The sequence below is a fragment of the Podarcis bocagei genome (assembly GCF_964188305.1).
Source record: "Podarcis bocagei genome assembly, chromosome: 10".
NCBI classification, from domain to species: Eukaryota; Metazoa; Chordata; class Lepidosauria; order Squamata; family Lacertidae; genus Podarcis; species Podarcis bocagei.
The window spans coordinates 20914402-20940841 of NC_138135.1; the positions used below are offsets into that span (position 1 = coordinate 20914402).

Below are 26440 nucleotides of genomic sequence, written 5' to 3' on the forward strand. Positions count from 1 at the left end.
AATCTTCACTTATTCTAGTTTCTGTGCTTCATCATATCTAGTCTCTGGACTCTCTCTAGATTCCTCTTTCCTGAATATAAAAATGGTCAGATCACTTTGACCTGTGGTTTGTCTTAGCACAGCATATTTGAATTTTGGCTGCCAAGTGTATTAAAAAGTCAACTCCACTCCCTTCCACTCAGTCTCAACAATTTTAGATATTAGAGATATTCAAAATGTTAGGTTGGCTGCTGTGGGCACCCTAGCTAATAACTGTTCACATTTGTGTCCTTCATGAATTCCTAGAGTCATCAATCATTCTCAGTTACATTATTGACCTCTACTGCCTCTGGTTTTGCAAGTAAACTTTGTTCTCTGTGTTAGTGTTCCATTTTCAATTATTAAAAATAAACATATTGAAAATATTTTACAGTTTTTAACCTTTTGTGCCCTTGCAATATCTCCATTGGGTAAATCTCTCCCATTGTCTGATCCAGTGAGCCTATAAACCTTCAGGGATTTACACACAAGCTGGAAGCACAAACCAGTTTGATACACACACACACACACACACACACACACACACACACACACGTGTGTGTGTAACACAAAATGAATAATGTCTCATAGATAAAACAGGCATCAAACATAGCCACTCTTGCACTCATCTCTCACCTGTAGCTCCTAGAAACGGAATTTGTCAAGGGTGCCGAGTGTATGTCTGTTAAACTAGAGAAATGTAGCTCATAAGGATTGGAACATATGCCAATATCACAGAGTGCTTGAGAGCTTATTCACACACATCAGTGACACTAAAGTCTTTCTCAGTTGCTGTAGCCTTGTAAGAATTCTGCTGAAGAGTTGGCAAATGATAGAGGATGCTTTAAGGAGATTATCTTCCAGTCATATTCTCTCTCTTTCTCTTTCCCTTTCCTCCTCCCATGCATATACAGACATTTTCAAACTTCTCTGAATTTTGCAATAGAATTCTTGGTTCAAAAACATACCAATAAATGTATTAAAAATAAATCTTTTGATGTAAAAAGGAATATTTTAGGGTAAAATGCACACAAAAATGTATCTTGTGAAAAAATAGATATTAGAAACAATAGACATTTTAATGAGGTTTTAAATAATTACAGATTGAGGTGGAAACATGATGGAATAGAATGACAAATGGCAAAATGGACCCTGACAAAGAACCAGGCTTTATCCACCTCAACTCTGGAGCAATGTTATGTCAGGGCTTTAGAGACATTGTGGGGAAATTAAAATGAAGCCACTCAGAGGAGTGTTGAGTTCAAGTGGCTATAGACAGCATTTTTAGTCAGTGTCTAGGTAAACAGCCGTCCTGAGGGCTCAGGCCGTTGGCAACTGCCCAACAGCATTAACTATGTCTAAGCATTGGTATTCGATTATTGGATCGTGATCTAGATTCTATGTGTGCTACCTGGTGCTAGTTTAGGACATCAGCTTGTCTAGAGCCCTCTCTTTCATTTTTTAAAATATAACATATCCTTCTCATTCCAAAGAGGAGGAAATGTGCAGATAGCATTCTGTCCAATATAAGAAAAATGTTCTCTTCTGCCTTGCAGCCAGCAAGGGGAAACGACTGTTTAGGGAAGTTTTAAATGTTTGATGTTTTGTTGTTGCTGTTGTGGTTGTTGTTGTTATTTATTAATTAATAATATTCTGTTGGGAGCCGCCCAGAGTGGCTGGGGAAACCCAGCCAGATGGGCGGGGTATAAATAATAAGTTGTTGTTGTTGTTACTGTTGTGATAGACGTCAATTGACCAGTGGGGAAGCAGAGCTGAATCATGGTGGAAAACAATGTGATTTGAAATAAAATTCTCTTAGAGTAGCGATATATTCCCATAATTAAAACTACTCAGTATCCCTTTCTCTATCCCTGACCATTGACTGTACTGATTGAGGCTGATGCGTCTTGTAGTCCAGAACACATGGAGGGCACCAAGTTGGGGAAGATAGAGATTTTGGTTCAGAAAGGTGGGACTGTTCAACAGGTGGTGGTGTCCTTATGGGCCAAAATTTCCTACAAGGAATCAGTCCAGTTTGTTAGGCTTCTTCATGCCCCTTCCAGATTTATGTGCTACACTTTCAATGTTTCAAGTGTGTGGAAATAAGTAATATAGTCTGGTCCCCATCCCCACTGACCTGTGCAGTATTTTATAATGTGGTCCAGTCTAAAGAATATGGCCAAGGATGCTTTAAAACCTTTGTGATAGGGTTAAGATTCACACTTCCCTTGCTTGTATGATATATGTTTCTCTGGTGGAGCTTGTGGGATGCGTTGCATGCGGCACAATTGGTGGAATGATTGGGATATGGATGGACAACTAGAAAAGAGGTACATAGTTCATTTTAAAATCCAAGTCAAAGTATCTGGTTTGTAATTATTTTGAAGGCTGACTGAAATCTGTTACTCCGTACTACAGGTGTATGCAATTACAACTGACTTTTTACTCTGCTAATTATGAAGCCATCACATTTCCTCCTGACCAAGGCTATGCTTTACAAACACAGGGCTCATCCACACTTAGTTTTTGCCCCACACTTTCTAGGTACAGGTTTGTTCTTTAAAGCTTCATATCTGAGCACTCCCCCCCGACCCATTGCTTTCCCCAGGAAAACTTGCCATTTAACTCTGAATCAGAACAAATGGCAGTTCAGGTTATCTGTGGATTGCTGTTTGTTCCGATTTAGCAGTAAAGAGTGGGTTTTTACAGGGAAAGTGCTCCCCCCCCCCAAAAAAAACCACACGCACTGACATAGAGCTTTAAAAAGTGGACCTGTGCTTAGAAATGTGGCACAAAAGGAAGTCTGGATGGTTCCTAAAGAGAGATGGCTTTGTTTTTGGTGCACAACTGCAGAAGGGTCATGATTTAGGAGGGCAGTGAATAAGCTAAAATGGTCACATTTTCTCCTTTTGCATGACTGAGGAGCAGGTGCATGTACTGTTGAAGCAGCAGAAGCAGGAGACAGTAGGACGCACAAGCCTGCCATGTCTGTCCCCAGCAGAATTTGTTGGGCTCTCAGACTCAGAAAGGAAATGAAGGCAGAACAAATGAGAAAGACCACTCTTTCGTGGCATGAGCCAACTTCCCCAGTTTTTGCGGTATGTGCCAGGAGCAAATGCACAACTGTTAGAGGAAAATGCTAAGTGAATGTGCTAGATTTGCATAATTAGCTAGCAGTTTGCATAATGTGCAAGTTAGGCTTTCCAGATTTGGGGGGCTGGGGTACAGCAACCCTAAGTACATCATCTCATATTAAAGGGTACATGAATGGTGGGTTCCATTTGGCATGGTGGATCATAAGTTGTGCAGGCCTGGCTTAGTTGCATCAGTTGCTTGCTGGAGAAGCGTAGCTGTTGCCGTGACAGTTCTAGTGCTAATTCAGAATTTGTTTTCCATAATACTTGGCTCTGTGAAGTTGCTGCTTGGCTTGTATTTTGAAAAGCATCACTGAAATACTTTGATTACCTTGTTTCTGGGCAAGGCAATTCCATTCATGTGGTCTTACCCTAACCTGTTACAATGAGAGGTGTAATACCTCATGAATAGGCAAAGCAACATAATGTAGTACCCACTAGTATTGCTTAATATGAGCTATTTGGGGGGACTATTTAAGGTTCAGCCGCCTCACTTGTCCCTCAGGCTTTGGGCAGTTTACAATTTAAAGCTAATAGGTATTTAAATAAAAACTGATAAGCTTTAATGTCTAGCTTCCTTTCCTGTCCTTCAGGCTTGAGGCAATTTATAACTAATAAGCATTCTTATAAAACCAGGCTACTCTGAAAAAAATATCCTTAAACAAAGTGTATTAACGCTCATTAAATTGTAAAGTGTCCCAAGACTGAGGTATTGGAAAGGAGACTAGACTTTTAAATAAATAAATGTTACCTTCCTATTTTTGGAAAGGGGCCACTTAATATGAGCTCCAAGCCAGGAAGTCCCTAGTTCAAAACTCACCTCAGCCTCAAAATCTCTAGGTGGCCTTAAGTAAGGCACCATTTTCTCAGCCCTTATTTGTAATATGTGGATAACAGTACTGGTTTACCTTACAGGGTTATTGTAAAGACTGCTGAGAAAATATAGCTGAAGCACTTTAATGCACTATATCAGTGCTGTTGGCAATACTCAAGCAACAAGCCAGTGATGAGATCAGGCCCAGTGTTAAGCACCCAGTATACTTGAGCAGCTGCAAGAGTCCACATGCCCTGGAAGAGTCCACCATTCCTCCCCTCCCCTTTCCCACCATCAATTGGGCCCCCCAGGAGCATTGTGCTGGCACTGGCAGTGCCATTCAGGTGTTGGTGAGTGTGATGGCAAAACCTACCTATGAACTAGCCAGAATCCATGGAAAAATCTCTTGTGATGCTTTCAAGAAAGCTATAAGTCATTCCCAGATGTTCTTCCAAATGAATGAAGATGCAGAATCTGCCAGAGAAACTGTTTGTTGTGAGTTGCATTCCCAGTTCTGCCCCCAGGGGAATGCTTGAAGGAAGGAAGTTTCTGATCCGTTCTACCTTTGAATTAACAGTCCATATGCTCATGCTAAGCATGAACATCATCATTAGCTCAGTAAACCATTGCGCTAAGGCATTTACCGTATTTTTCGCTCTATAACACGCACCCGACCATAACACGCACGTAGTTTTTAGGGGAGGAAAATCCGTAGGCATGCCACCCGTAGGCATTTCCTCCATAACACGCACAGACATTTCCCCTTAATTTCTAGGAGGAAAAAAGTGAGTGTTATGGTGCAAAAAATACGGTAATTAGAAATGACAATCCTCACCATATCAAGCATTTCTACAGTCTTCTAAAAATTACATCTAAGTTCATGCCATGATGTTCACAGTACTATCTAGTCCTTTCTTATTGTTTTTCCACATCTCTTGTTGTTATTTTCATATATTTTTCCTTTCTCTTTGTGACCTCTGATAATCTCCGCAAGCTGGTTAGAACAGTTTGTAATCCTGCGTGGATTTTTTTTTTTTTATCCAGTAGCCATATCCAGACGTTTTCCATATAACATCACTTCCATACATCAAAACAGTCTTAGCGTCATTAATCTTCACCAATCTGCCTCCTTTCTCAAAACCTCTGAGGAGATTCACTAGGAATGCAGTCTAAAAACAAGTCCGTTCCTCCTCCCGGCTATAAATCCTTTGGCAAGATGGCGACTCCGAATTAATTGCTGCGCCATTCCCAAAAGCTCTTATTGCTTCTCGATCTCCATAAAGCATACTTTTGGTTAAAGTTTATCTCCACACAGACCTTAATCATCCTGCTTGGGTCAATTCAACTGACGATTCTAATGAGGAAGGGTTCTTGTAAATCACATAGAAGGAAAGTAAAAAAGGTCCCGTCCCCCCATTCAGTCCCGTTGTTGTCAACATACCCAGCCTTTGGTGTATCTTCATCGTAAAATATTCCTGTTTCTCCAACCCGTCATCTTCTTTCGCAGAGGTCACTTAAATTAGCAGACTTCACTCCCCTTCTTCACTTGAAATATGTGCATTTGCTTCTTTTGTAATTAATTATTCCAAATTGCTGCAGCTAGTGCGCGATCAGAGACAGCATCCAGGAGAGCCGAGGTCCACACGGGGGCATTCTGCCTAGGGCCCTCACCCCCTTCTTTCGAATTAGGGGGTGATTTATGGGCACAGCAGGCAAGGGCAGTGTTCCCCATTTCCTTGGGGCAACAAGGGAGGCTGCCTACTCCCATAACAGCCTCTTAATTACCCCGTGTGGGTCGGAGAGATGGTATTGTCGGCCATCTTCCAATGCGCCCCCTAGTGGCCCCCCTAAAAGTGGATTTCTTGCACTAGGGCAACAGAATGGCTTAATTGCTTTAATAGCCTAAAGTTCCCGGTATGCGTTTAAATCCCAGTCCACAATAGTGTCAGTCTGGAGGGATTCCCTGTTTCCACTGTTATCTAAACTCTCTCCAAGAAGTAGCCTGCTGAAATGTACTCCCCATGGCATATAAAAGGCTGGTTACAACTGTTTGTCATCTGAAACTCTTTTTCAAGATACAGTGGTACCTCGGGTTAAGTACTTAATTCATTCCGGAGGTCCGTTCTTAACCTGAAACTGTTCTTAACCTGAAGCACCACTTTAGCTAATGGGGCCTCCCGCTGCTGGAGCACGATTTCTGTTCTCATCCTGAAGCAAAGTTCTTAACCCAAGGTACTATTTCTGGGTTGGCGGAGTCTGTAACCTGAAGCGTATGTAACCTGAAGCATATGTAACCCGATTACAGAGATTCCAAGGCTTTTTCAAAATGGTGGCCATCACAGATCCTGAAGAGTAATGGTGAAGAAGCATCTATTAGGGGGAAAAGGACTAATCCGATGTGCTATGATGGATGGTGGATGAGTCAGATTGGGAATAACAGATTCTGTTGTGACTGAAACCCAGAGTAACAGGACAGCACTAATTCTAAGCGCTAGCATAGAGCACATGTATATATTGTTTAGTAGAACAGAGGCAGCTTAGTTGGACAAGTTACTGCTTGCCTTCCTGTTCAGCGCAGAGAAATACAATTCTCTCCATCCCTAATATGGAGAAAAAAATAATACCCAGTGTGAATCAGGGTGAGGGATTCCATATGAGATTGGAGAAACCGTTTTCAGTTCTAGCCAGGAACAGTTGCATGTGGGTGGCAGCTTATCACCAGCCTTGCCAATTTTAATCCAAATCCCAATTTTTGTCTCTCTCAGCTGCAGAGGAAAAGGTCTTCTCCATAGGCACTTTAATTTTCTGCAGAGGTTAATCGTGTAGTCAGTAGTGGCTCAGGGATTTAATCCCCCCTTGTTTAGCCCCTTGACAGAAGGTTTGTGTCCATTCTGAGGTCAGTAGAAGTGATGGAGAGATCAGCTTTCTTTGCACAGCACACTCTCTATATTTGCCTGTGAATTTATTTGGGAGACTTTGAGCACATACAATTCCTTCCCACATTTCTTCCTTTGGGGGATGAGGTGGCGTTGCATGTTGCAGTTAGGAGAAAGGGCTGTCGCTTGGGAACCCTAGCTCTGGTTATATCATTTCCCCACATAATTGTACTAAATTCTCAGCTCTGCAAATGCTAAGAGGCTTTTCTTTAGTTTAATGCTGTGTGTAACAAAAATGGGGTGGGGGGAATAGGAAGAATGTGGTGAAATGACTTTTAATTGTGGCTTTTAGATTATGACACCTATGAGAAGAAATAAGCCTCAGGAACTCTGAAAGTAATGGTCTAGCATTTACTGGTGCTTTCTATTTTAAATAAAATTATTTGAGCAATGTAAAGCAAGTGAGATGAAACATTTTTTGGACCAACAAGTGTTTAAAATTTGATGTTCTGTTTTTTGGCTGGATGTCTGAGGTGGAGTAGGGGAAGACAGGGAGATTTCTGTGCCATGACTTCAGCCCATCTTATTCCATGACTTTGCAGAATTTTTTTCAGCTCCCAAATTGAGTGGGAATGTTAGAACTGACAAGTGGATGAAAATTTCAGTCTCACTTGTACTGCTACAATTCAACATTTATTTATCACAGTCTTTTGCTCTTGACTGCATAGAATATAAAAAGTAATATGACCCCAGCTTATAGGACTTGCACTAGCTGCAATTCAAGAGTTTTCTTTAAGTAACTGTGTAAGTAACATAGCCAGTGTGTGGGAGTACAGAAATTGTAGGATTGGAGGTACACCAAGGGTCATCTAGTCCAACCCCCTGGGGATAGGAATTTTGGGTTCCTTTGACAAGGCATGCTACACCTGCCCCACTGAGACTGCATCCAGATGGTGGTGGTAGGTCTGCCACGGGGCGCATTGCAGGAAATTGGTCTTCAAATGTGCATCAGGAGTACACTTATTGTTCATGAAGACAAGGAGAGATTTAAAGAAGGAGCAATGTGAGAAAAGGGAGAGGCGGTTCAAGCAGTGTCTAAATCTGGGCTTCAACTTTGATATAAGATTTTAGATTAAAATGCTTTAGCCCTTCATTTTTGTTGCCTGGTGTTCAGTCTACTAGACCACACCTTTACCCTGTGGCACATTTGTTGTTTAGAAAACTCCTGCTGCGACTTCTGGCACTGTGTCTGAGCTTGGAGGCAAATAAGCAGATTTCCATGACAACACCTGCCTGTTCTTATTAAATCATACAGGGGGCCAAGCAATTCCAGAGTCAGAAAAGCTTCATATAACCTGTTCCCATTATGCATGTGGCATTTCATGCTAGCATATCTCCAGTGTGCGGTGCAATACATAAAGAACACTGACTGCTGTGCAGAACAGAAAGTCATAGATGGCAGAATGAGATGGCATAGATAGGAGTAGAAATGGCATGTGGCTATGTGTGGACCCTTTCTGTGGTAGATATGAAAGTGTGGTTTTTAAATCAGAGAACAAATGAATATTTATTATGCACCATAAGTCATCACAGCAAGAAAGGGAATATGAATCAGAAAGTGATGGTGACCCAATATGAGCCTTAGGAAAAACAAGACTTCCAACCCCCATTCCCAACAAATATTCTTACTGCATTGCTTCTGAATTCTGATTTGAAACTCGGGCAGCCATTCTGAAATATGACATAGTACTTATGAGGAATCCACTTATCCTTAAACAAAAGAGCATTAAATATATCCATATTCTTTCAAATTTCTCACGTCTATTTACATGGATTCTTGAAATATTTTGACCACTTTCTTGCACCAAACAAACTATTATTGTGACATTTTAGTTTTTTCACACCAATCCATTTTCATTCTCCCAAACAAAGCACTTATCTACCTTTAGACTACAGAACACATGCTGTGCAATCACAAGAAAACTGTTGATGTGTACAGCCTATTGTTTATGCTAGTTTAAAACAGCACAAAGCATGATGCAATAGGCCACAAAAACCTTTAGAGTTTTTCCATAGTGCTGTATTATCTCTAGCCCCTACCCCGAAACAGTCACGTGATAGGCCATTATTTATTACCTGCAACCTCATATATTGTACCTTGGGAACTCCAAGAAAGCAAACAATCATAGCAGTTCTTAAACTGGTGGTTAAAATAATGCAGTTCTGAAAAATTCAGTCTGACATCTTGATCCAATTGTATCCAAACATAGAAGAAAACCTTCTCCTTGGTCTCAGGAACTACCATGCAAAATTTGGTTGTGATATCTTGACAGGTGTCCAGATACAAACAAACAACTTTCCAAAACGTGTATTAGATTTATTTATTTATTTTACAACTTCATGAACTGCTTCACAGCCTGAAGTCATCAAAGTGGCATACAACAAGATAAAAATGAAATGCAACACATACAAAACCTGCTAGTTCTAAAAAAACCCCAATAAAACCATTTCCACAAACTCTAAAGCAATACAACAATTCCTACAGAGTCTAAAAACAATACAACAATTTCTACAGATCTAAACTTAATATTTGATAAGTGATTGGGTCACATAAAGCTTTTTTAAACAAAATTGTCCTCAGTATGTGCATAAACATCATGATACCAAAGTGCTAGTCACTAATCCTACATCATGCATAGTCAGAAGACTTGCTGCCAGGAAGATTTTGGGGGAGGGAAGGAAGGGAATCCCAGTCAACACAGAATCATAGCACTGGAGAAAGATAGCATCAGCCTCCCATGAAAATAAATATAATCAATTTTTTAAAAGCAAATGGCCACAAAATGGTAGTGCTATGAGGAAGGACTGGTATTCACCTTTTTGAAAAAGAGATAAAAGCTCACACATTTGAGTGAGGCCATGTGGGAACAATTAAATTCTTGATAATTAAACACTCTAAAATGGTGCAGATATTGGTGCGGTGGGTGGGAAACAGTTGTGTTCTACAAAGCATTCATAAATCTGGTGAGTGTGCTAGCAGGGGTGTGTGTTAAACATAACATTTTCCAGTGACAGAGTTGCAATTTAAATATCCCTGTAAACAGAAGTGCATCATTAAAAGGATACATGGCTTCTGCATATTTGAGGGGCAGCTGTCTCCCATCTGATCAGAGTTATCATCATATGAAAAGCTGTGAGCCATTTTGCCAGCCAAGGAGAAAGGCAGTTTGGGAAGAGTGAGCGAATAGTGAAGGGCCACACTTCAGACTTGAAGTCTGTTAGAAACTGGATAGCTGCCTCTGTGTTTTGTGGGGGCTTTTGCGCATAAAGTCATCACCACAGAAATCAAGATATGGAATAGCAAAAGATGTCAACAATAATATGGCAGCCACTTTTCATTCCTAAGGGGTTTTTGAAATCTGCATTTACAGCTGCTAGCAAAGTTCCCAGAGGAAGGCTCACCCTCCTCCTTAAATTGCACTATATTTATACTGAACTCTGAAAAGGACTTTTGCTTATTCCTCTTTCTGCCTCAATTAGCTTCATGAATTTGCTTCACTTGATTAACCGCTGTGGTATAAGCACACTGCATGCCACAACTCGGAAGAAGCCTTAAGCATCTCCAGCAGGTTCCACAGGGGACATTCTAGTCCCCCAGAGTGTTCCTTGAGATGCCCGTGCAGAACCCATGTGATACACACTAAAGCCAACTGCTTCAGAAGGACAATTAAGAGACCATCAGGGAAGTGGGAAGTGCTTTGAAATGCTGCCATATGGCTCATCAGAATGGATCCTCTTTCCTCACAGCCCATGCCTTCAGGGGAAGTGCCATGACTCAGTGGTGCATGATTTGCATGGAAAATACCCCTGGGTTCAACTCCCAGCATCTCTACATATTGCTGCGGGAGCTCCCTGCCTGAAATGCTGGAGAACTACTGCCAGTCAGTGCAGACAGCACTTTGCTAGATGGACCAATGGTTAGACTCAATGTAAGGCAGTATCCTATATTCCTAATGCTTTGTGAACTGGCCAAGGTATCCAGGTCTCATATTTTGAGACTCCACAAGATTGAAGTATATAAAGTGCTTGTGGATGCTCCCACTTTGCCAGTCCTGAAGGATTTGTCTACTTTTAAGAGACTTAGGCTGCAATCCTGTACACACTTACTTGGGAACTCAACTACTTCTGAGTAAACATGTGTAGGATTTTGCTGTAAATGGCTGCAGGTGGAGTTATTTCTTCACCACTAAGTTTCTGGTGGGTGCTACTGAGGGCAATTTAGGACTCTGGCTCCAGTGGAGAGACTGTAGCAGGACAAATTGTACCCAGGAAAAGAATTTGCACCCTGGTACCAAAATAAGCAGAAGAGGGCCTCATTTATGTTAGCCTTCAGGGAACAGAGGGGCTGCTTGGTGCTGATGTGGTTATTACATCTTCACACATGCGATAACTGACTTCCTCTCTTCCCTCAGTACTGTCATCATATACCATATGCTTTCATCTAGACATCACCCACCATTCCATGTTTGAGTTTTGACATGTTCACACCTCCTACCACAGTATCTGAGTGCTGCAGAAGGCTTAGAAAATAACTTAATGGAGGTTTGAAATACTGAAAGGGAGACATCTTATTATTAAGGAATCATAAATCCTAATTCAGTGCACTAGTAGGCAGGCAGTTTTCAGAGTGAAAGTGAGTGTATGCTACTAGGAGAAGACCAAATTGTTTGGGCTTTCCTCCATGCAGATCCTTTATCTGGATTTATTTTAACTGCCTTGGGTAGAATGGTGACTGCTTATAGTGTCTGCAATAATGTCAATCTGGGATACAATTCCCTCGGGCCCTTCACTCACTTGAAATAATCCACTAGCAAACATTGTTTGTTCTCGGCAGCTGCAGAACAATCCAGTCTTACAAAATGGACCCTAGCAGCCAAGTGGTCTTTGCTTCTAGAATGACCTCAGCTGACAAAAGAGGAGGAGCCCCTAGTTTTCTGACCTTTGTGACATGTGTTCTAAAGTGCGCAAAGTATCCCCCTTTCTATTGTATAACAGCACCTTCCCCAGCTTTGAACCAACTCCTAAGTTTTTTTCCTGAAATTCACAAGTTGCAGATAATTATTTGAGTGTAAGATATACTGACCCTGTTTGCGACTAGATTTATGACTAAAACGGGACAGAACCCATTACCAGAACTCTCTCAAAGTATGGGGAAAGTTCAGATCCAGATTTTTGAAAGGTGGCATGGTAAACAATGGAGGGGCTTGTCCCTTGTGGCAAACAGGGTACTACCCTGGCAAACAGGGTAGTGCCCCACCAACCTTAGTCTGCCCTCAACCACTTGCCTTTTTACTTAAAACCAATCCAGTGGGTAGCATTTCCTATTGGCTGCCTCCTCCTTAATCTCAGTGTTGCCCTCGATAAACTCAGCAGAAAGAAAGATGGAGACAAGACTAGAATTAATTGGCTCTGGCTCCAACCACTATTGACTTTCCAGCCTTTCACTGGTGGTGAAGAGGGTAATATGTAAACTTGGAAACCCCCGTTTCAATCTGAAATATGAGCCCATTAAAAGAGGCCACTATCTCTTAACCTTATCTTCCCCCTCACATAACATGGCTATCATAATACTGGCCTACCTAACAGGGTTGTTCTGATAGATAGATAGATAGATAGATAGATAGATAGATAGATAGATAGATAGATAGATAGATAGATAGATAAAATGAGGCTCTCAGTGGGTGAGGGTCTAAAACATCATTATTATTATTATTATTATTATTATTATTATTATTATTATTATTATTATTATTATTTATTATGGCAAACTGCAATACCATAGAACAACATTTCCATACCCTGCATGGTAAGTAGGTCTAGAAATCAGCTGAGGTTCAAGCAATTCCTACTTTAATTTTAAAATAAAAAGACAGGCAATGAAATGGATGCATTGTGGCAGGCTGCTGTGAATAAGAGATGCATGTGTGCACTCTGTCTCATTCAGCACACACATTTCTCTGATCTTGTTTGCACACACACACACACACACAGAGAGAGAGAGGGGGGGGCGGACACACACAAAGGACATGATTAGAAAGCCCTCCCCTCCCCCCCTTTTCTCCCTGCTTTTCTTCTCAGTGCCGCCTGCTTTCTTCTGCGTAAATCCTTCCTATGTATCAAAAACTACAAAAAGGTAGCCTGTGCCCTTTTCCTCCGCCTGCTTCCACCAGCATGACACCTTCACAAAGGTTCACTGATCTCTGGGACCAGCCTCCAGGGCAGCAGTGGGAGGGGGGAAGGGATGAGACAACTATTTTTGGCTCTTCTTGCAGTACGGCATCTCTGGGTTCATGTTTTGTAGCATGATTCTCATGCGGTGCATCAGTGGAACAGGGGCACAAAAAAACAAATCCAAGAGAAAGTGCCTTATCACATTAAAATCTTCTTTGCTGGCATCTGAACTTTCTATGGACAAGCTCTTAGTCCACAAACATACTCGTTTTTTCTTCCTTCATATTCCTTGTCCGTATCTTCGTTTTGCCCAGCTTTCTTTCTTTCTTTTAAAGAACCAACTCAGTCTAGAAATTGTGCCTATAAAACTGTCACTAGTTAAAGTGGTACTTCTCTCCTCCCTCCACCCCTCTATTTCTGGGCAAGTTTCCATATGAAATTGTTCTCGATTGGGGATGCAAGAAGATCCAGTATTCAGGGGGATGGGGTAGGCATAAGCAACGGTGATCCAAACTACTGACCCTCACAGTGCCTATTCTCTGAGGCTATAACTATCTTTGCCACTGAGGAAGCGTTATGCCTTATCACTGGCTGGCAGGCACTATTTCTTTCAGCCCTCTGCATCTGACTTTGATTACCCACAACTATCCGCACTGGACTCATCATCACCTGCCACTCTGGCAATCAAACGACTGGCCCGTGGCTTTGGTCATTTGTGTTCTCCCTCAGAATTGCCTTTTCATGCACACAGAAAGTGAGAGAGATTGATCCATCAGCCTCGTAAATCCCTCCCTAAATCAGTGAATACCCTCTGGACAGAATGGCAAAGGGCAGACAAGTGGAAGCAATTTTCCCAGCAGTCAGATGGTACCACAGAGACAAGATCCGCTACTTACAGTTCTCTGCTGGCTGGGATGGAGTCTCTTTAGAGTTGCCAAACCCTGTTGTGGGTATCCCAACGTTTCTGTGCAAGCGATGTGCAGGCAGGCAGGCAAGCGCTCGTAAAGCGCCGCTCGGCATCATCCCCCTTCTCCCTGCATGATGCCAAGACTCTGGAACCATCGGAAGTGCAGCAGTGGAGTAAAGGGGAGATAGCTGTGTGCAATAGGGACGGCAGTCAGCTGAATAATCGAGAAAGCGCCAAGTGGGGAGGAGAGGGACGAGAGAAAGAGAGAGGAAGAGACGGAGCAGGGTGGAGTGACAGCTGGGGGTACATCTGTGATGACAGCAGCAGTGCACACACACAGAGAGGGGGGGAGCATGCATGCACATTCAGACACACAGGCTCACCCAGTGAGAAGGAGCCGACCCAGACAAGCAAGCAGAACCTACTCTCAAAACATCTACAGTCTTAGAGTCTGTCAGGAGCTTGAAAGCTCAGAATTACCCTCATCTTCTCCTTGGGAAACAGCAGGTGCTTTTGTATTGCTTGAACTCCCTTCACCCCTTTTTGAGAAGCAGGAGCAGATAATCAGGAGGGATTTAAGCATCCTCCTTCCTTTCTTCCCCTTGTTATGAAGCAGCAGGAGGTAAGGGGAAGAAAGGAGACTAATTGTGCATAATAAAAAACACAGTGAAAAGTGAAGGAGTTGGCTGCCTGCCTGCTAGTTTTTCAATAGGGTTTGGAATAGGCACAGAGTAGGGGGTTAAGGGGCCAGAGTGGAAGGCAGCACCCAGGCTCTTTGGCAACCTGGAAAGCAGAAAGGAGAAAATACATCTTGTCTCCAAGATGGACTGAAACTTGACTCTGGATAAAGAGCTAGCAGCTACAACAGCTTGGCAGAAAAAGTAGCCTATGGTGGCAGGGTCATAGCTCAGTGGTAGAGCATCTGTTTGGATGCAAAAGGCTCTGGGTTCAATCCCCAGCATCCCTAGATAGGGATGAGACTGAGAGCTGAGCGACACAATATGAAGAAATGTGATTCCTGTACAAACACCCTGCTATAATTCCTCCATACCTAGTCAGTCACCTCAGTCTGCATAATGGGTAGATTGGGTATCAGTCCAGGAGAACCTGCTCAGCTACCTCTATGAAAACTTTCATATTATGTCCTTTTTTGTTTCCTGCAAATGTTCATTTCTGTCAAACATCTTTCTTCTGCCCTCAATTTCCCTTCCCAAAGCTTAGTCCAGCAAGAATTACCCTTCATCCTATCTGCTCTAACTGCATTTCCTCCAATGCCACCTCTCCTTTTTTTTAGATTGTACTTGCTTTACTTCCATTTTTAATTATTTTTAGACTGTTCTGAAGTTACTTTTTAAGTATAATGGCTCTCAGACTTTCAGCAACAATAGGACAAGCACTTGATGGGCAGACATTTTTCACTTACTAAAAGGATAAAATAGATCAAAAGAGGTCTCTTTCTGGTTACTCTCAGGTCCTCCTTTATGAAATGATGCCCTTTTTAAAAGGCAAACCAACTGCCATGTCAGAATAATGGAGACAGGAGTGTATTGAACCAGGTAGAAAGGAATAAAGTTGCAGCATGGACAAAGTGAAAACTATTTTCAAAGAGTTGTCTCGGGTCTGCCACGCTTAGTAAAATTAGAAAAACATTCTGCAGCAAGACTTCATTAAGTTCAGTTTTTATCCTGCTGCATCCCAAGGTTCACGATGGGTAACAATACAATACAGAACACCCAATGAATTTTTTTTTTAAAGAATATTTATTGAGATTATACAAAAAATTACACATAAAGAAAAAACAAACAAAAACTAACAAACGCAAGCTAACAAGAAAGTTGACAAAAAGGCAACCTAGAAATAAGGAAAAGAAATAGGAAAAAAAGAAGAAAAGGATATTTTTAAAAAAGAATAAATCCATTTTTCAGCATCTTTGATCTCATTTGCTTATTTCCTTGACCTCCTCACATCTCCCCTTTTGTATTCCCGTTTTCCAAGTCTTTTCAGCAAATCCTTACCCTCTTTCATTTAACTTTGCTCTATACTTAACCTATTATAACTATACATTTTCATCCGTATAACTATCTATATTTACCTATTCTTATTAACCTTATACCAAAACCACTTCTTTTCAGTCCAACATCATTTTAACAGTGCGCAACCAGATATCTGTGGTTCCACAGGTAGGACAATAGCACAACAGCACTCTCCTCCCCATGATCCCCAGCAACTAGAACACTGCTTCAGAGGTCTAATACCTTTAATACTGGAGGTCATGCATAGTCATCATGTCTAGTAGTAATTGATAGCCTTAGTCTTCAGGAATTTATCTAATCCCTTTTCAAAGCCATTCATACTGGAGGCCATTTTTATATCTTGTGGCAGCAAATTCTGAAGTTTAACTATGTGCAGTGTGAATAGGCTTAGCACTGGCTATTAAAAGCCAGGCTAAGTAACTATTTTTTGCAGTCCTTCGAGAAGGCATAATGGGTTCAGATTTTGAGGGATTTGTATGTGTTATCATTGTCAGTTAACTGGGACCAGTTTTCTTAGCCATTATGGTGCAAAGGAGCCATCTTTCTGTCTCTGTCTCTGTCTCTGTCTCTGTCTCAGAGATGGAACTGCACAACTTCCTTCCTTCCTTCCTTCCTTCCTTCCTTCCTTCCTTCCTTCCTTCCTTCCTTCCTTCCTTCCTTCCTGTAGTCTGAAACCAGTGAGACAATGGTCAAGATCCTGATGGCATGAAAAAATGGGTTGCAGTAATAGGGTCCAAGATTACAAAACCATTGTATGTGAAGGTGGTTCCAAGAACTGGCTCCCATTAGCCTACTATGTTTCAAAATGTCCCAACTGAAACCTACTCAGATTAGGGGACATGTAATGAAATCTCCCTTTCCAAAATTATTGGTTTACTCTGCCACCAAAGAAAGATCTAGGAGTGGTGACCCTCCTTCTTGGTCATAAGCATTGATGCTAGGCTAACAAGCTTTTATATTTACATAGATAAATCAATATACCCCCAAGGCCAACTGAAATGCACATTCTTTGGTGCCTGACAGATTCTGGGCAGTGATGGAGACAGTTGGCATCTCCTCTGAACAGGCGTTCTACAGTTGTCATGCCACAATGGAAAAGGCCATATCCTACCTGCCCACGTTTCTCATATGTTAATCTTGCTATTCAATAAATACATATGGGCAGATGTTTTACTGAAGCATTTATTGAAATAAATTCAGAAAATGTGAGTCAGAGAACTTAAATGTCAATTTCTCAGACTCACACCTTTTGAAAACATTTTCCTTACAACCCTTGGCAAATGTTACCCCGTGTCGTCATTTAAGTTACATAGGGCTGTCAAGTTCCAAACTGCTTTTGGGGGTTGATGTGGCCCACAAGCTGCTAGCAGGATATCCCTGGTCTGAGGCCTTCTATATCTGGCTTCTCTCACAAACATTTCTACCTGGGTGGAGATACCCTTTTAAATTACGTGATGTGTCCCTTTTAAATTACGTAAAATTGTGATTAGGAAAGAAGATGTGTCCCTTCCATTTCTGCATGTTTTTGAAGGACAAGCTGCAAGTGATAGAGAACTAATACAGTATAATATAGGTTAGGATCCATGTAGCTACTTTGGTGTACTGAAAGGGGCTTTTCGCTGTGTTCTTGAACACCTTCCTTTCTTCCTGCCTTCCTTTCCACATGGTAAGTTGCTTTTTAATCCAAGGGAAGCTTACTGTTATAGGCCATTGAATACCAATTGCTGGGAATCACAGGTGGGGAGAATGCTGTTGCACTCAGCTTTGGCTTGCAGGTTTCTCACTGGCATTTGGTTTGTCACTGTGATTCAGCATGGTTTTTCCTATGCTCTTACACATGCACCCTATGCATAAATGCATGCAGCCCGAACAGTGACAAGTGCCATATCTGGTATCTGTAGCTTGAGTACAAATTGCTGTACAAGAATGTACTACATGGCTAGCCCTGAACTTTGGCTTGCTTCCTACTCCCACTCCACTCGCACACAAACACCCCTGTTTCCCCCGCCCACACCATTTATCTACCTTCTCCATTTGCTGATATGAAGCATATTAACTACTTAGTAATCTTCACTTTTGACATAACTGTATTGTATTGACCCTCCTGCTAATTACTAAATGCAGTGGGATTTACTTGTGTATTCTGTAGGACGAATGGAAAACAGATTCTTCTTTGCCATGTTTTTCATTCCCTTTGCACAATCTGCCAGGATTTAGATTTCTTCTGGTGAAAACATGAAATGCTTAGTACTTTCATGTTCTTCCAAGGTTTGTTGTTCTGGCATTATCCACTCAAGAGTTGTAAGAAAGCTGCAGGCCAGTGATATGATCTAGTTGTGATAAAGGAAATGGTTCTCACTTGAATGGTTTCAAGGGATAACAGGGAATTTACCCTGTGTACAAAGGCAGAATGTCTTTTAAACCAAATCTGCAAACAACGTCATTTACAGCCTATGATGTTTTCCCATCAAATAGCACCAGAGGGATATTAGTTGCAGGTCCTTACCAAATAATATGGGTTTTTCATGGGTAAGTGCTCAGGAACAAGTAAAATTGGAGGAGGAGGGTGGTAGTGATTGCAGTATCCCAGCCCTCAAAATGTTTAGAACCAGGTCCTGGAGAAATGTAATTATTCCTTTTACAAGCAACTCCACAGCAATAAGCACTGCTGTTTTGAATATTTTTGCTGTGTTGCATGCACCTATTGTTTCTACGATTTCGCTGGTGAATAATATACTCCTTCCTGTACCAAAATACCTGTGCCATCTTGAAGCCTATTTTTAAAGTTAATGTTTTATTTTAATTTTACTTTTTTTAGACTTGATAGCTTCCTTACTGTACTACTGAAAAAGTTACGTGAGCCCACTCCATTAAAGAGTGGGGATAAATAAATCCTACCCCTCCAGCATAGCAACTGCTGATAATTTTAGACTGGGTTGTCTTTTTTTCTTACCTTTTTCGCCTTTGCAATCCACCTCACCAATGCTGGGTCAAAAAAGAGAAATGGCACAGGAGTGACATAGGCTGCAGTCCTGTGCATATTTACCTGGGAATAAGGCCCACTGGGGGTATGATAGATCCCTGAGGATGGATCTATAGTAGTAGAATTGTTGTTGGCATCCGTCTGTTTCAGAAGACAATGTAGGAGTGCACTTTTGGGGATGAAGTCAAACTATTGGAGGCTTACATTGCCTGCTGTGGCTGTAGAGATCCATATGGGAGAGACGTGTTTTGTTGCAGCTGGGGCAGATGAATAATAATAATAATAATAATAATAAATTTTATTTATATCCCGCCCTCCCCAGCCAAAGCCGGGCTCAGGGCGGCTAACAACAATCAAATAATCAGTCAAATAATCACACAATCTAAAAATATTTCATTATAAAAATTAATTATGAAGACATCGGGTTGTGCTGCTGCAGATGCCCCATGGTATTTCTTCTATCTGTGCTCCTCTCAGTGGTCATTCCTCCTCTGGTCACTGCTGTGGATGCCTTTCCAGTTTAAATGGTCAAAACACCTCAACCTACTTCGCCCTTCTGTATTTTAAATCTCCCTTTTATTTTATTCTTTTATTTTAATGTCATTTTATTTGTATTATTACAAGAATTGCCACAAAAAAACTTCAATTAAAAAAATAAGGAACAGGTACAATCTTGATCCATGATAACATGGAGATTCACTACTAGTCAGAGTAGACAGTTCTGAGTTAAGTGGACAATTTGAGGAATTAGGTACAAAGGAGTTCTCTATCTTCTTGTGTTTTGAGGAAACACAGAATGTATAGATTTGCACTGTAAAAGTGACAGGAGAGTATGTCTCATGGTTATTCTCACCTCCAGCCAGGCTCCTCAATTCTTTCCCATGGGGCCAGGCTTCTGGTGTTTCTTTGCTGGCTCCTGCTTAGCACTCAGGCTGAAACCTGCCTTTTATTATTCTGTAAAGATCCTCACTGCTGTCTCTTCAGGGTAACTCAATGAATATTTAGCCAATAATGCCAGAGAAAAATTCAGTCTCATCTTTTCTACTTCCATTACATCTTTACAACTTGGACCCAGATGAATCTTGTGTCTTGTCTGGTTGTGCATGTTCCGGAATTCAGGGAGAAGGCAGCTGTAGGAAATAATTCCCTTCCTTATTCCACAACAGTCAGATTCGTTTTATTATAAGAATGCTCTAAGATGTACCAGCAGTAGAAACATGACATGAAGGACACTGACACCATGGCTCCAAGAGCAAAAATGATGTACTCTGCCCCTGATGCTGGCTGCCAGGTTCAATGTACGCATAGAACAGAACTCTTTCCTCTATGGTTTTCACGCTTTCAAAGCTGCATTCCAGCATCAGATTCCAAGAGTAAAGAGGCTAGTGTGGCATGAAGGCCAGGGGACTTATCTGTGAACCAAGATCTCAGTTTCAGATCTTACCTCTGCCATGAACACACGAGATGACTTTAGGCAGACAACAGATGAGAAAGATTCCCCGCTCCAAGAACTGAAGGTAATTTGAAAATGCAAGCACTGCTCCTACTGTGTACTTTTGCCTCTGGTAAAAAGATTTTGCAGAGTTTTTATACATTTTCCAAAAGCCTTTGGACTAAAGGCTTCTTTGGAACAAACAAAACACATGTAGAGAACTTGGGAAGCAATACCTGTCTCCTGCCACTTTCAGCTCTCTTTAAGAATTACTGTATTTTCTGTTTGCAGCCTAAGAGTCTTCCTATACTACACTTTTGAATCATGATTATATCAGATGGCTTTTATAATCTGCAGCAACCAAAGGGGAAAGTGATTTGGCAGCCTGTTGTATCTTGGTAGTGTTTAGTGGGAGGCAGGTGTCTGTACTTCAGCACAGCAGTTGATGCTTCCTTTTACATCACCTTGTTAAACCCCTGACTCTCACTTTATGTTCTGACTCAGCATTTACCTGTCATTTACACTTGGAAATGGTGTGATTTCTTCTGGTGACTGCTTGGAAATATTTAGTTTCTTTCCCTAACATCTCTCTCTCTCTCTCTCTCTCCCCGCCCCCAACCTCCTTGTTTTGTTTCCCCATAGCTGTGGGTGTGCAAATTAAACTAGAATTTCTTCAGCGTAAGTTTTGGATGGCTACACAGCAGGTAAGAATGCTGAAGTATAGTGCAAAAGCAGAAGGTGATATATGGTGATGTTTTACTTGCCGCATTTCCACAAAATCCTTTGTAAAATGTGTATTAAACAGATTGGTGCAATAGATTAGTTTTTAAATGACACGTTTTGCTAATCCTTTGACAACTTCAATGCTGCATCAGCTGCCAGTCTGTTCTCAGAACGTCATGTTAACAGGACGTCACAAGCCTGGCATAGCATTAAATCCACTGCAGCTGACACATTTAATTGTGGAATTATGTTTGTACCGATTCAGCCCTTCAAAATCTTGTTTCGTTTTAGTCAGAAAGTTTACTGACTCCCCTCTACCATCCTGATTGCACTGCACTCCGTCATGCTGTCTCTGCTTAATCTAGATCAGGGGTCAGCAACCTTTTTCAGCCGTGGGCCGGTCCACCATGGGGGGGTCGGACTATATTTTGGAGGGGGAAATGAACAAATTCCTATGCCCCACAAATAACCTAGAGATGCATTTTAAATAAAAGCACACATTCTACTCATGCAAAAACACCAGGCAGGCCCCACAAATAACCCAGAGATGCATTTTAAATAAAAGGACACATTCTACTCATGTAAAAACATGCTGATTCCCGTACTGTCTGCGGGCCGGATTTAGAAGGTGATTGGGCCGCATCCGGCCCCCAGGCCTTAGGTTGTCTACCCCTAATCTAGATGGCCATTCGTTCTGCCTCAAACTATTTTCTTAAGGCTGAATTTGAAAGGGTGTTGTTGATACAGTCTAATAGTACTGTGGTTGTAAGCGCTTTCTGTACTACTGGTTGCATTTGCTGCCATTTCACTTCAGGGCTTAATTTAACGTGCCCACACCAGTGTTTAAATCCCCAAATACCTGAAGACTGCTTCCTTTCCTATAGATCCTATTGGGTGTTAAGATAGGAAGAGGGGCCCCTCTTGATAGTTTCGTTGCCCCAGAAGCTTGGAATGGTGGTAGCCTGGGAAAGGACATTCTTTGTGGCAGTCCCTGTTGTGGAACTCCCTTTTTTACACTGGCATTTGACACCTGAGATGTATATTTTTAGGACCCACCCCATGTTTGTGATTGTAAGTCATTTTAAACTGTTTTTAATGTTGTATTTTAGGTTGTTGTAACCCACCCTGGGACCTTAAGGTGAATGCAGGAAAAATTAAATTAACCACCACAACAAGCACATTCATCCCATAATCACAGACATTTGAGGGAAAGGTGCACATTGAGAACTAGATCCACCCCACCCCCCGGCCCAAAAGATGACTGTCTAGTTGAGAATAAATGGAGGCTAAAACTTCCTTCCCAGAGGGGGAAGTGTCATAAATAAGTAGTTCAGTTTAAGAACTTGGCATTATCAGCCTCCTTACATGTGTGCAGTTATACATTATTATACGCTATACAAAGTTTAGCTGGGAATGAGAAAGTGATGATTGAGGGTGCTGAAAAGAAACTTGCTCACATTTCTGGCTCTGTTTCCAGCACCCATTCATGTGTAAGAAGCCTTCTCTTGGTTCACTGGCAGTCAATAATGGTTCAATAAGGAGTTACTAATGGACATTTTGTCTCCTCTTTCCACTTCCCTTCCATGTTCTGCAATGATCTGCGTGTCAATGGTTCCATTTACCATCTTCCAGCCCAATGACACTGATGTAAGTAAGGAGCTCTGAAGGTCAAGAGATTTCCCAGAAGCCCCTTCCTGTGTGTGCTTCATAAAACGTTGATAGTCATGTGTCATTTGTGTGTCAGGAGTTGGGTTGAATACATTTATATGTAGAGTACCTAAATATTGCAGACAAACCAAAGCAAGTTGCCAAGAAACACTAAAGAGTCTGAGTCATATAATGGGAAAAGTTTGAAGGTTCAGAAATGGCTTGATACCTATGAAGTCATCAGAGGCTGATGAGCTTTAACATATTTCATGAATAAGTACATTTAAGCTTTTCCACCCCAGCAGCCCTAGAGCAACAGCTAGAGTTACAAAGCTTTGATTCTGATGCAGCTGAGCTCACGGTCCGATTCAGTCCTGTGCAACTTCTAAACAACTTTGCAAATAAGTTCACAATAGTTACTAGCCTTGCTGCATCATCAGGTGAAGTTTGATCTTTCCAGAGCTAGGGATTTAGCCCACTTTCTAAGACATGGCTTCTAAGAACAGAATACCGATCTGTTTCTCCAGAATGTATTCCATCTGGTTGCTTTTTTGTGCCAGTGGAGGCTGGGGCACAACTAATCAGCTTAGTTGCCTATGGAGAGTAGACATTGCTTCCAGAAGACCAGGTGGAGAAGATTTTTTTTACATGAAAAAGAATTTGCCCACCCCAACCCCTGCCTCCCTTTTAGGATGTCAGCCTACACCTATTTTCTTAATATGGAAAAAAAAGACATTATTTTGTCTTTGTGATAGATATGATACTCCATATGATGCAAAGCCAATCAGAAGCATTTAATGGAATTTCTACAGCCTACCAGCTTAATTAATATGCAGGTGGGCCCTGGAAGGGTAAACAGACTAGTGGGAATCTGATTATCACAATCAGTTCTTGTCTCCAGGAAATATTTGCATTCCTGTCTGACAGGATTGTGCAGCTTAATCAAAGAATGGGATTCAGTTGGTGCTGAGTTGAATCTACATCTCAAATTAGCTGTCAGGGTGCCATAACCTCTTGCTCTAATGCACAATGACAAGGCAATAAAGAAAGTTACAGTCAGGATGACAGCTTATTTTATCCAGTACAAATTAAGAAAATGTCTATATTTAATAGAAACATATGGCAGAATCTTTGCCACAGGCACAATGAACCAGAGCTGACAGGGCTTTTTTCCCCACCTTTAAATAGCCTGCTTTTTTTTTTAAGGGGTTGCTACTTCTACCCTCTCCCAGGCTTCTACAATAGAGCTGCGCAACACCTCAATCTCCAAGCGGTGCGAGGTCCCAGGTGCTTACCGAGGTTCCAGGTGCTTACCCATGTTTCCTTTTGGAAATGAGGCACCATGGTTTTTTACACATATACACAACGTGAACCTAAGATGGAGGGGTTCACAGCATTAACACCTCCCAAAAGGTCTTGTTTCTCTCATAGCTGCTGCCTTGGATTCCAACAGAAATCAACCATTGTGCTGTGACTCTCGCTCCAGCTTTCTGCCTTACCAGCCTGCAGCCTTTTTTCCTCTAGGTCACATCACAACCAACTCTAAACTCTGGCTTTTGTTCTTCTAACTATCTCAGAGTTGGAGGATGACCTCCACCCATTTGCCATCTGGCATAGAGCCCCCCCTCCTTGGCTTTCTTAAGGGCCCATTACCCTTCCTTTGTTTTCTTAATGGCCCATCTCCCAGGCAATCTCCTAAGCACAAGACGATGGGTCCAGGAATTAGGAGTCTGGCATCCAGTTTAACTTCCTAAGGCTTGCTTAAATTTTAACACCTACTGGATCCACAAATTTAGGGGAGCCTGGCAGCCACAATGACCGCTCCCCACATTAAATGGGGGGCACCCTTTGCGTGGTCACAAGCAGCCCCCTGGACCCTATGCGGCACCATTAGCACAGGCTTGGCTTCGCCTTCCCCAGGTGGGATACCTGGAGGTCTCAGCCTACCTCAGCCAGTTGCCCAATACGGCCTGGGGAGGCATTGCCAAGGTGATCAGGCCAGGTAGGGGGAGGGACCACCCTGCCCACACAATAGGGGGAGGATCTTACTTGGGAATCGTCAGTTGGCTCCAGAGCTTCTCCCACCATACCCACCCTCAGTTAAGACTTCTTTTGCAGGTTAACCTTTTCTCCACAGGTACGCGGGCGCTGCTACGTCAAGGTTGCTGTTGAAGGGCTGGAAAGGAATTCTCTTTTTTTTAAAAAAAAATATTTATTACTTTTAAACCTTACAAAAAGAAGAAAAGCAAAGAAAAAAAAGAAGAAAAAGAAGAAAAAACATACAATACAGTATATAAACAATACACAACACAGCATTAACACATTAAACAAAACAAAAACAAAAACAGTTCAAAAAACACACATCATACGATCTCAATATCCTCTTTCATTCCCTTGTTTCATCGACCTCCTCTCACCTCCCTTTTTGTATTCCATTTCTATTAATTATTTCAGCAAATCCTTTCCATCTTTCTCTGTTTTCTGTCATATGATTATCTTAACATATTTTAACCTTATTTTCCATTAAAACTATAATACTTATTTATGCTTAATTCCTTAAAACATTTCTACTAAAGCCATATAATTTCCTTCCAACATTTTTCTTACACTCATTAATTTTACATTATTTCCATATATAGATTTTAAACCTTTCCCAATATTCTTCCACCGTCTCTTCTCCCTGGTCTCGGATTCTGCCAGTCCTTTCCGTCAATTCCATATAGTCCATCAACCTGGCGATCTTCTGTCCGAGGCTCTTAACTCTTTTCCAAGTCCCTTCTGCAAGTCTTCTTCATGTTTATACATGCACTTTACTTTGTCTTCTCCTGATCTTGTTCTTATTTTCCTTCCTTTGATGCTGAAAAGTAGATCTCGGGGAAATTCCCACCTAACAATGTTTTTATTCCTTCTCGACAAATCAGCCAAATCTCCATAGTCAAGAGTAAAGTTCACAAGATATTTCCAGTCGTATTTCAAAGTTCCTCCAAGTCTGGCGGTCCCCACAACTCCAGTCTCCTCCTGACCCAAGTCCAGGTCCCAAAGGTCAATAAATCCCTGCATGAAGGGATCTATCCAACTTTCCTTCTCCAGTCCAAGCGGGGCTCCAATCCTCAGTCTGGTTTTCTCTAAATTCAGTCATAAAAGGCATCAACTTATAGTCATCAAATTGCATCCGCGAGGCTGGGGCTCTGACAACTTTCTCCCCCGCCTTCTCCTCAATTTGCCATGTCAAAGTAGATCCCTGTATTGATTCCTGAATAGTTTCTGTATTAATATTCACTTTTTGTCCCAAGTTAGTCACTTTTTGTTCCAAGTTATCAATTTTTATCTTCCTATGGAGCTGTTCCAGTGAGTCATTAATCTTACATAATGCAACCACTAAGGCTTCTTCTGTCAACATTCTTAACAGTCCAAGGTCAATCCCAGATTCTCACAGTCTCGTCTTACAGCTGGAAATTCCCCCAGCTCAGCTCATGTAACAATTTCAAAGGCTTCCTCTAGGGGGAAACAGTTTCTATTTGTATCAATCCTTTTAAGCACAGTTCAAACAATAAAGATAGTTTCAATTTTCAATTACATTTACTCCTTTTTAAACGCAGAAGGAGACAATGGAAACAATGTATTTCTCCTCTTTAACTTACT

At 41.6% G+C, this 26440-nt stretch overlaps 1 protein-coding gene across 1 annotated transcript in view; it reads left to right on the forward strand.

Moving 5' to 3' along the window:
• CACNA2D4 (calcium voltage-gated channel auxiliary subunit alpha2delta 4) overlaps nt 1-26440 on the forward strand; it is a 177205-nt gene that overhangs the window by 116858 nt on the left and 33907 nt on the right. Inside the window, 2 exon segments of the mRNA XM_081210589.1 lie at nt 21071-21132; nt 22784-22798. Coding sequence (XP_081066715.1) covers nt 21071-21132; nt 22784-22798 — 77 coding nt within the window.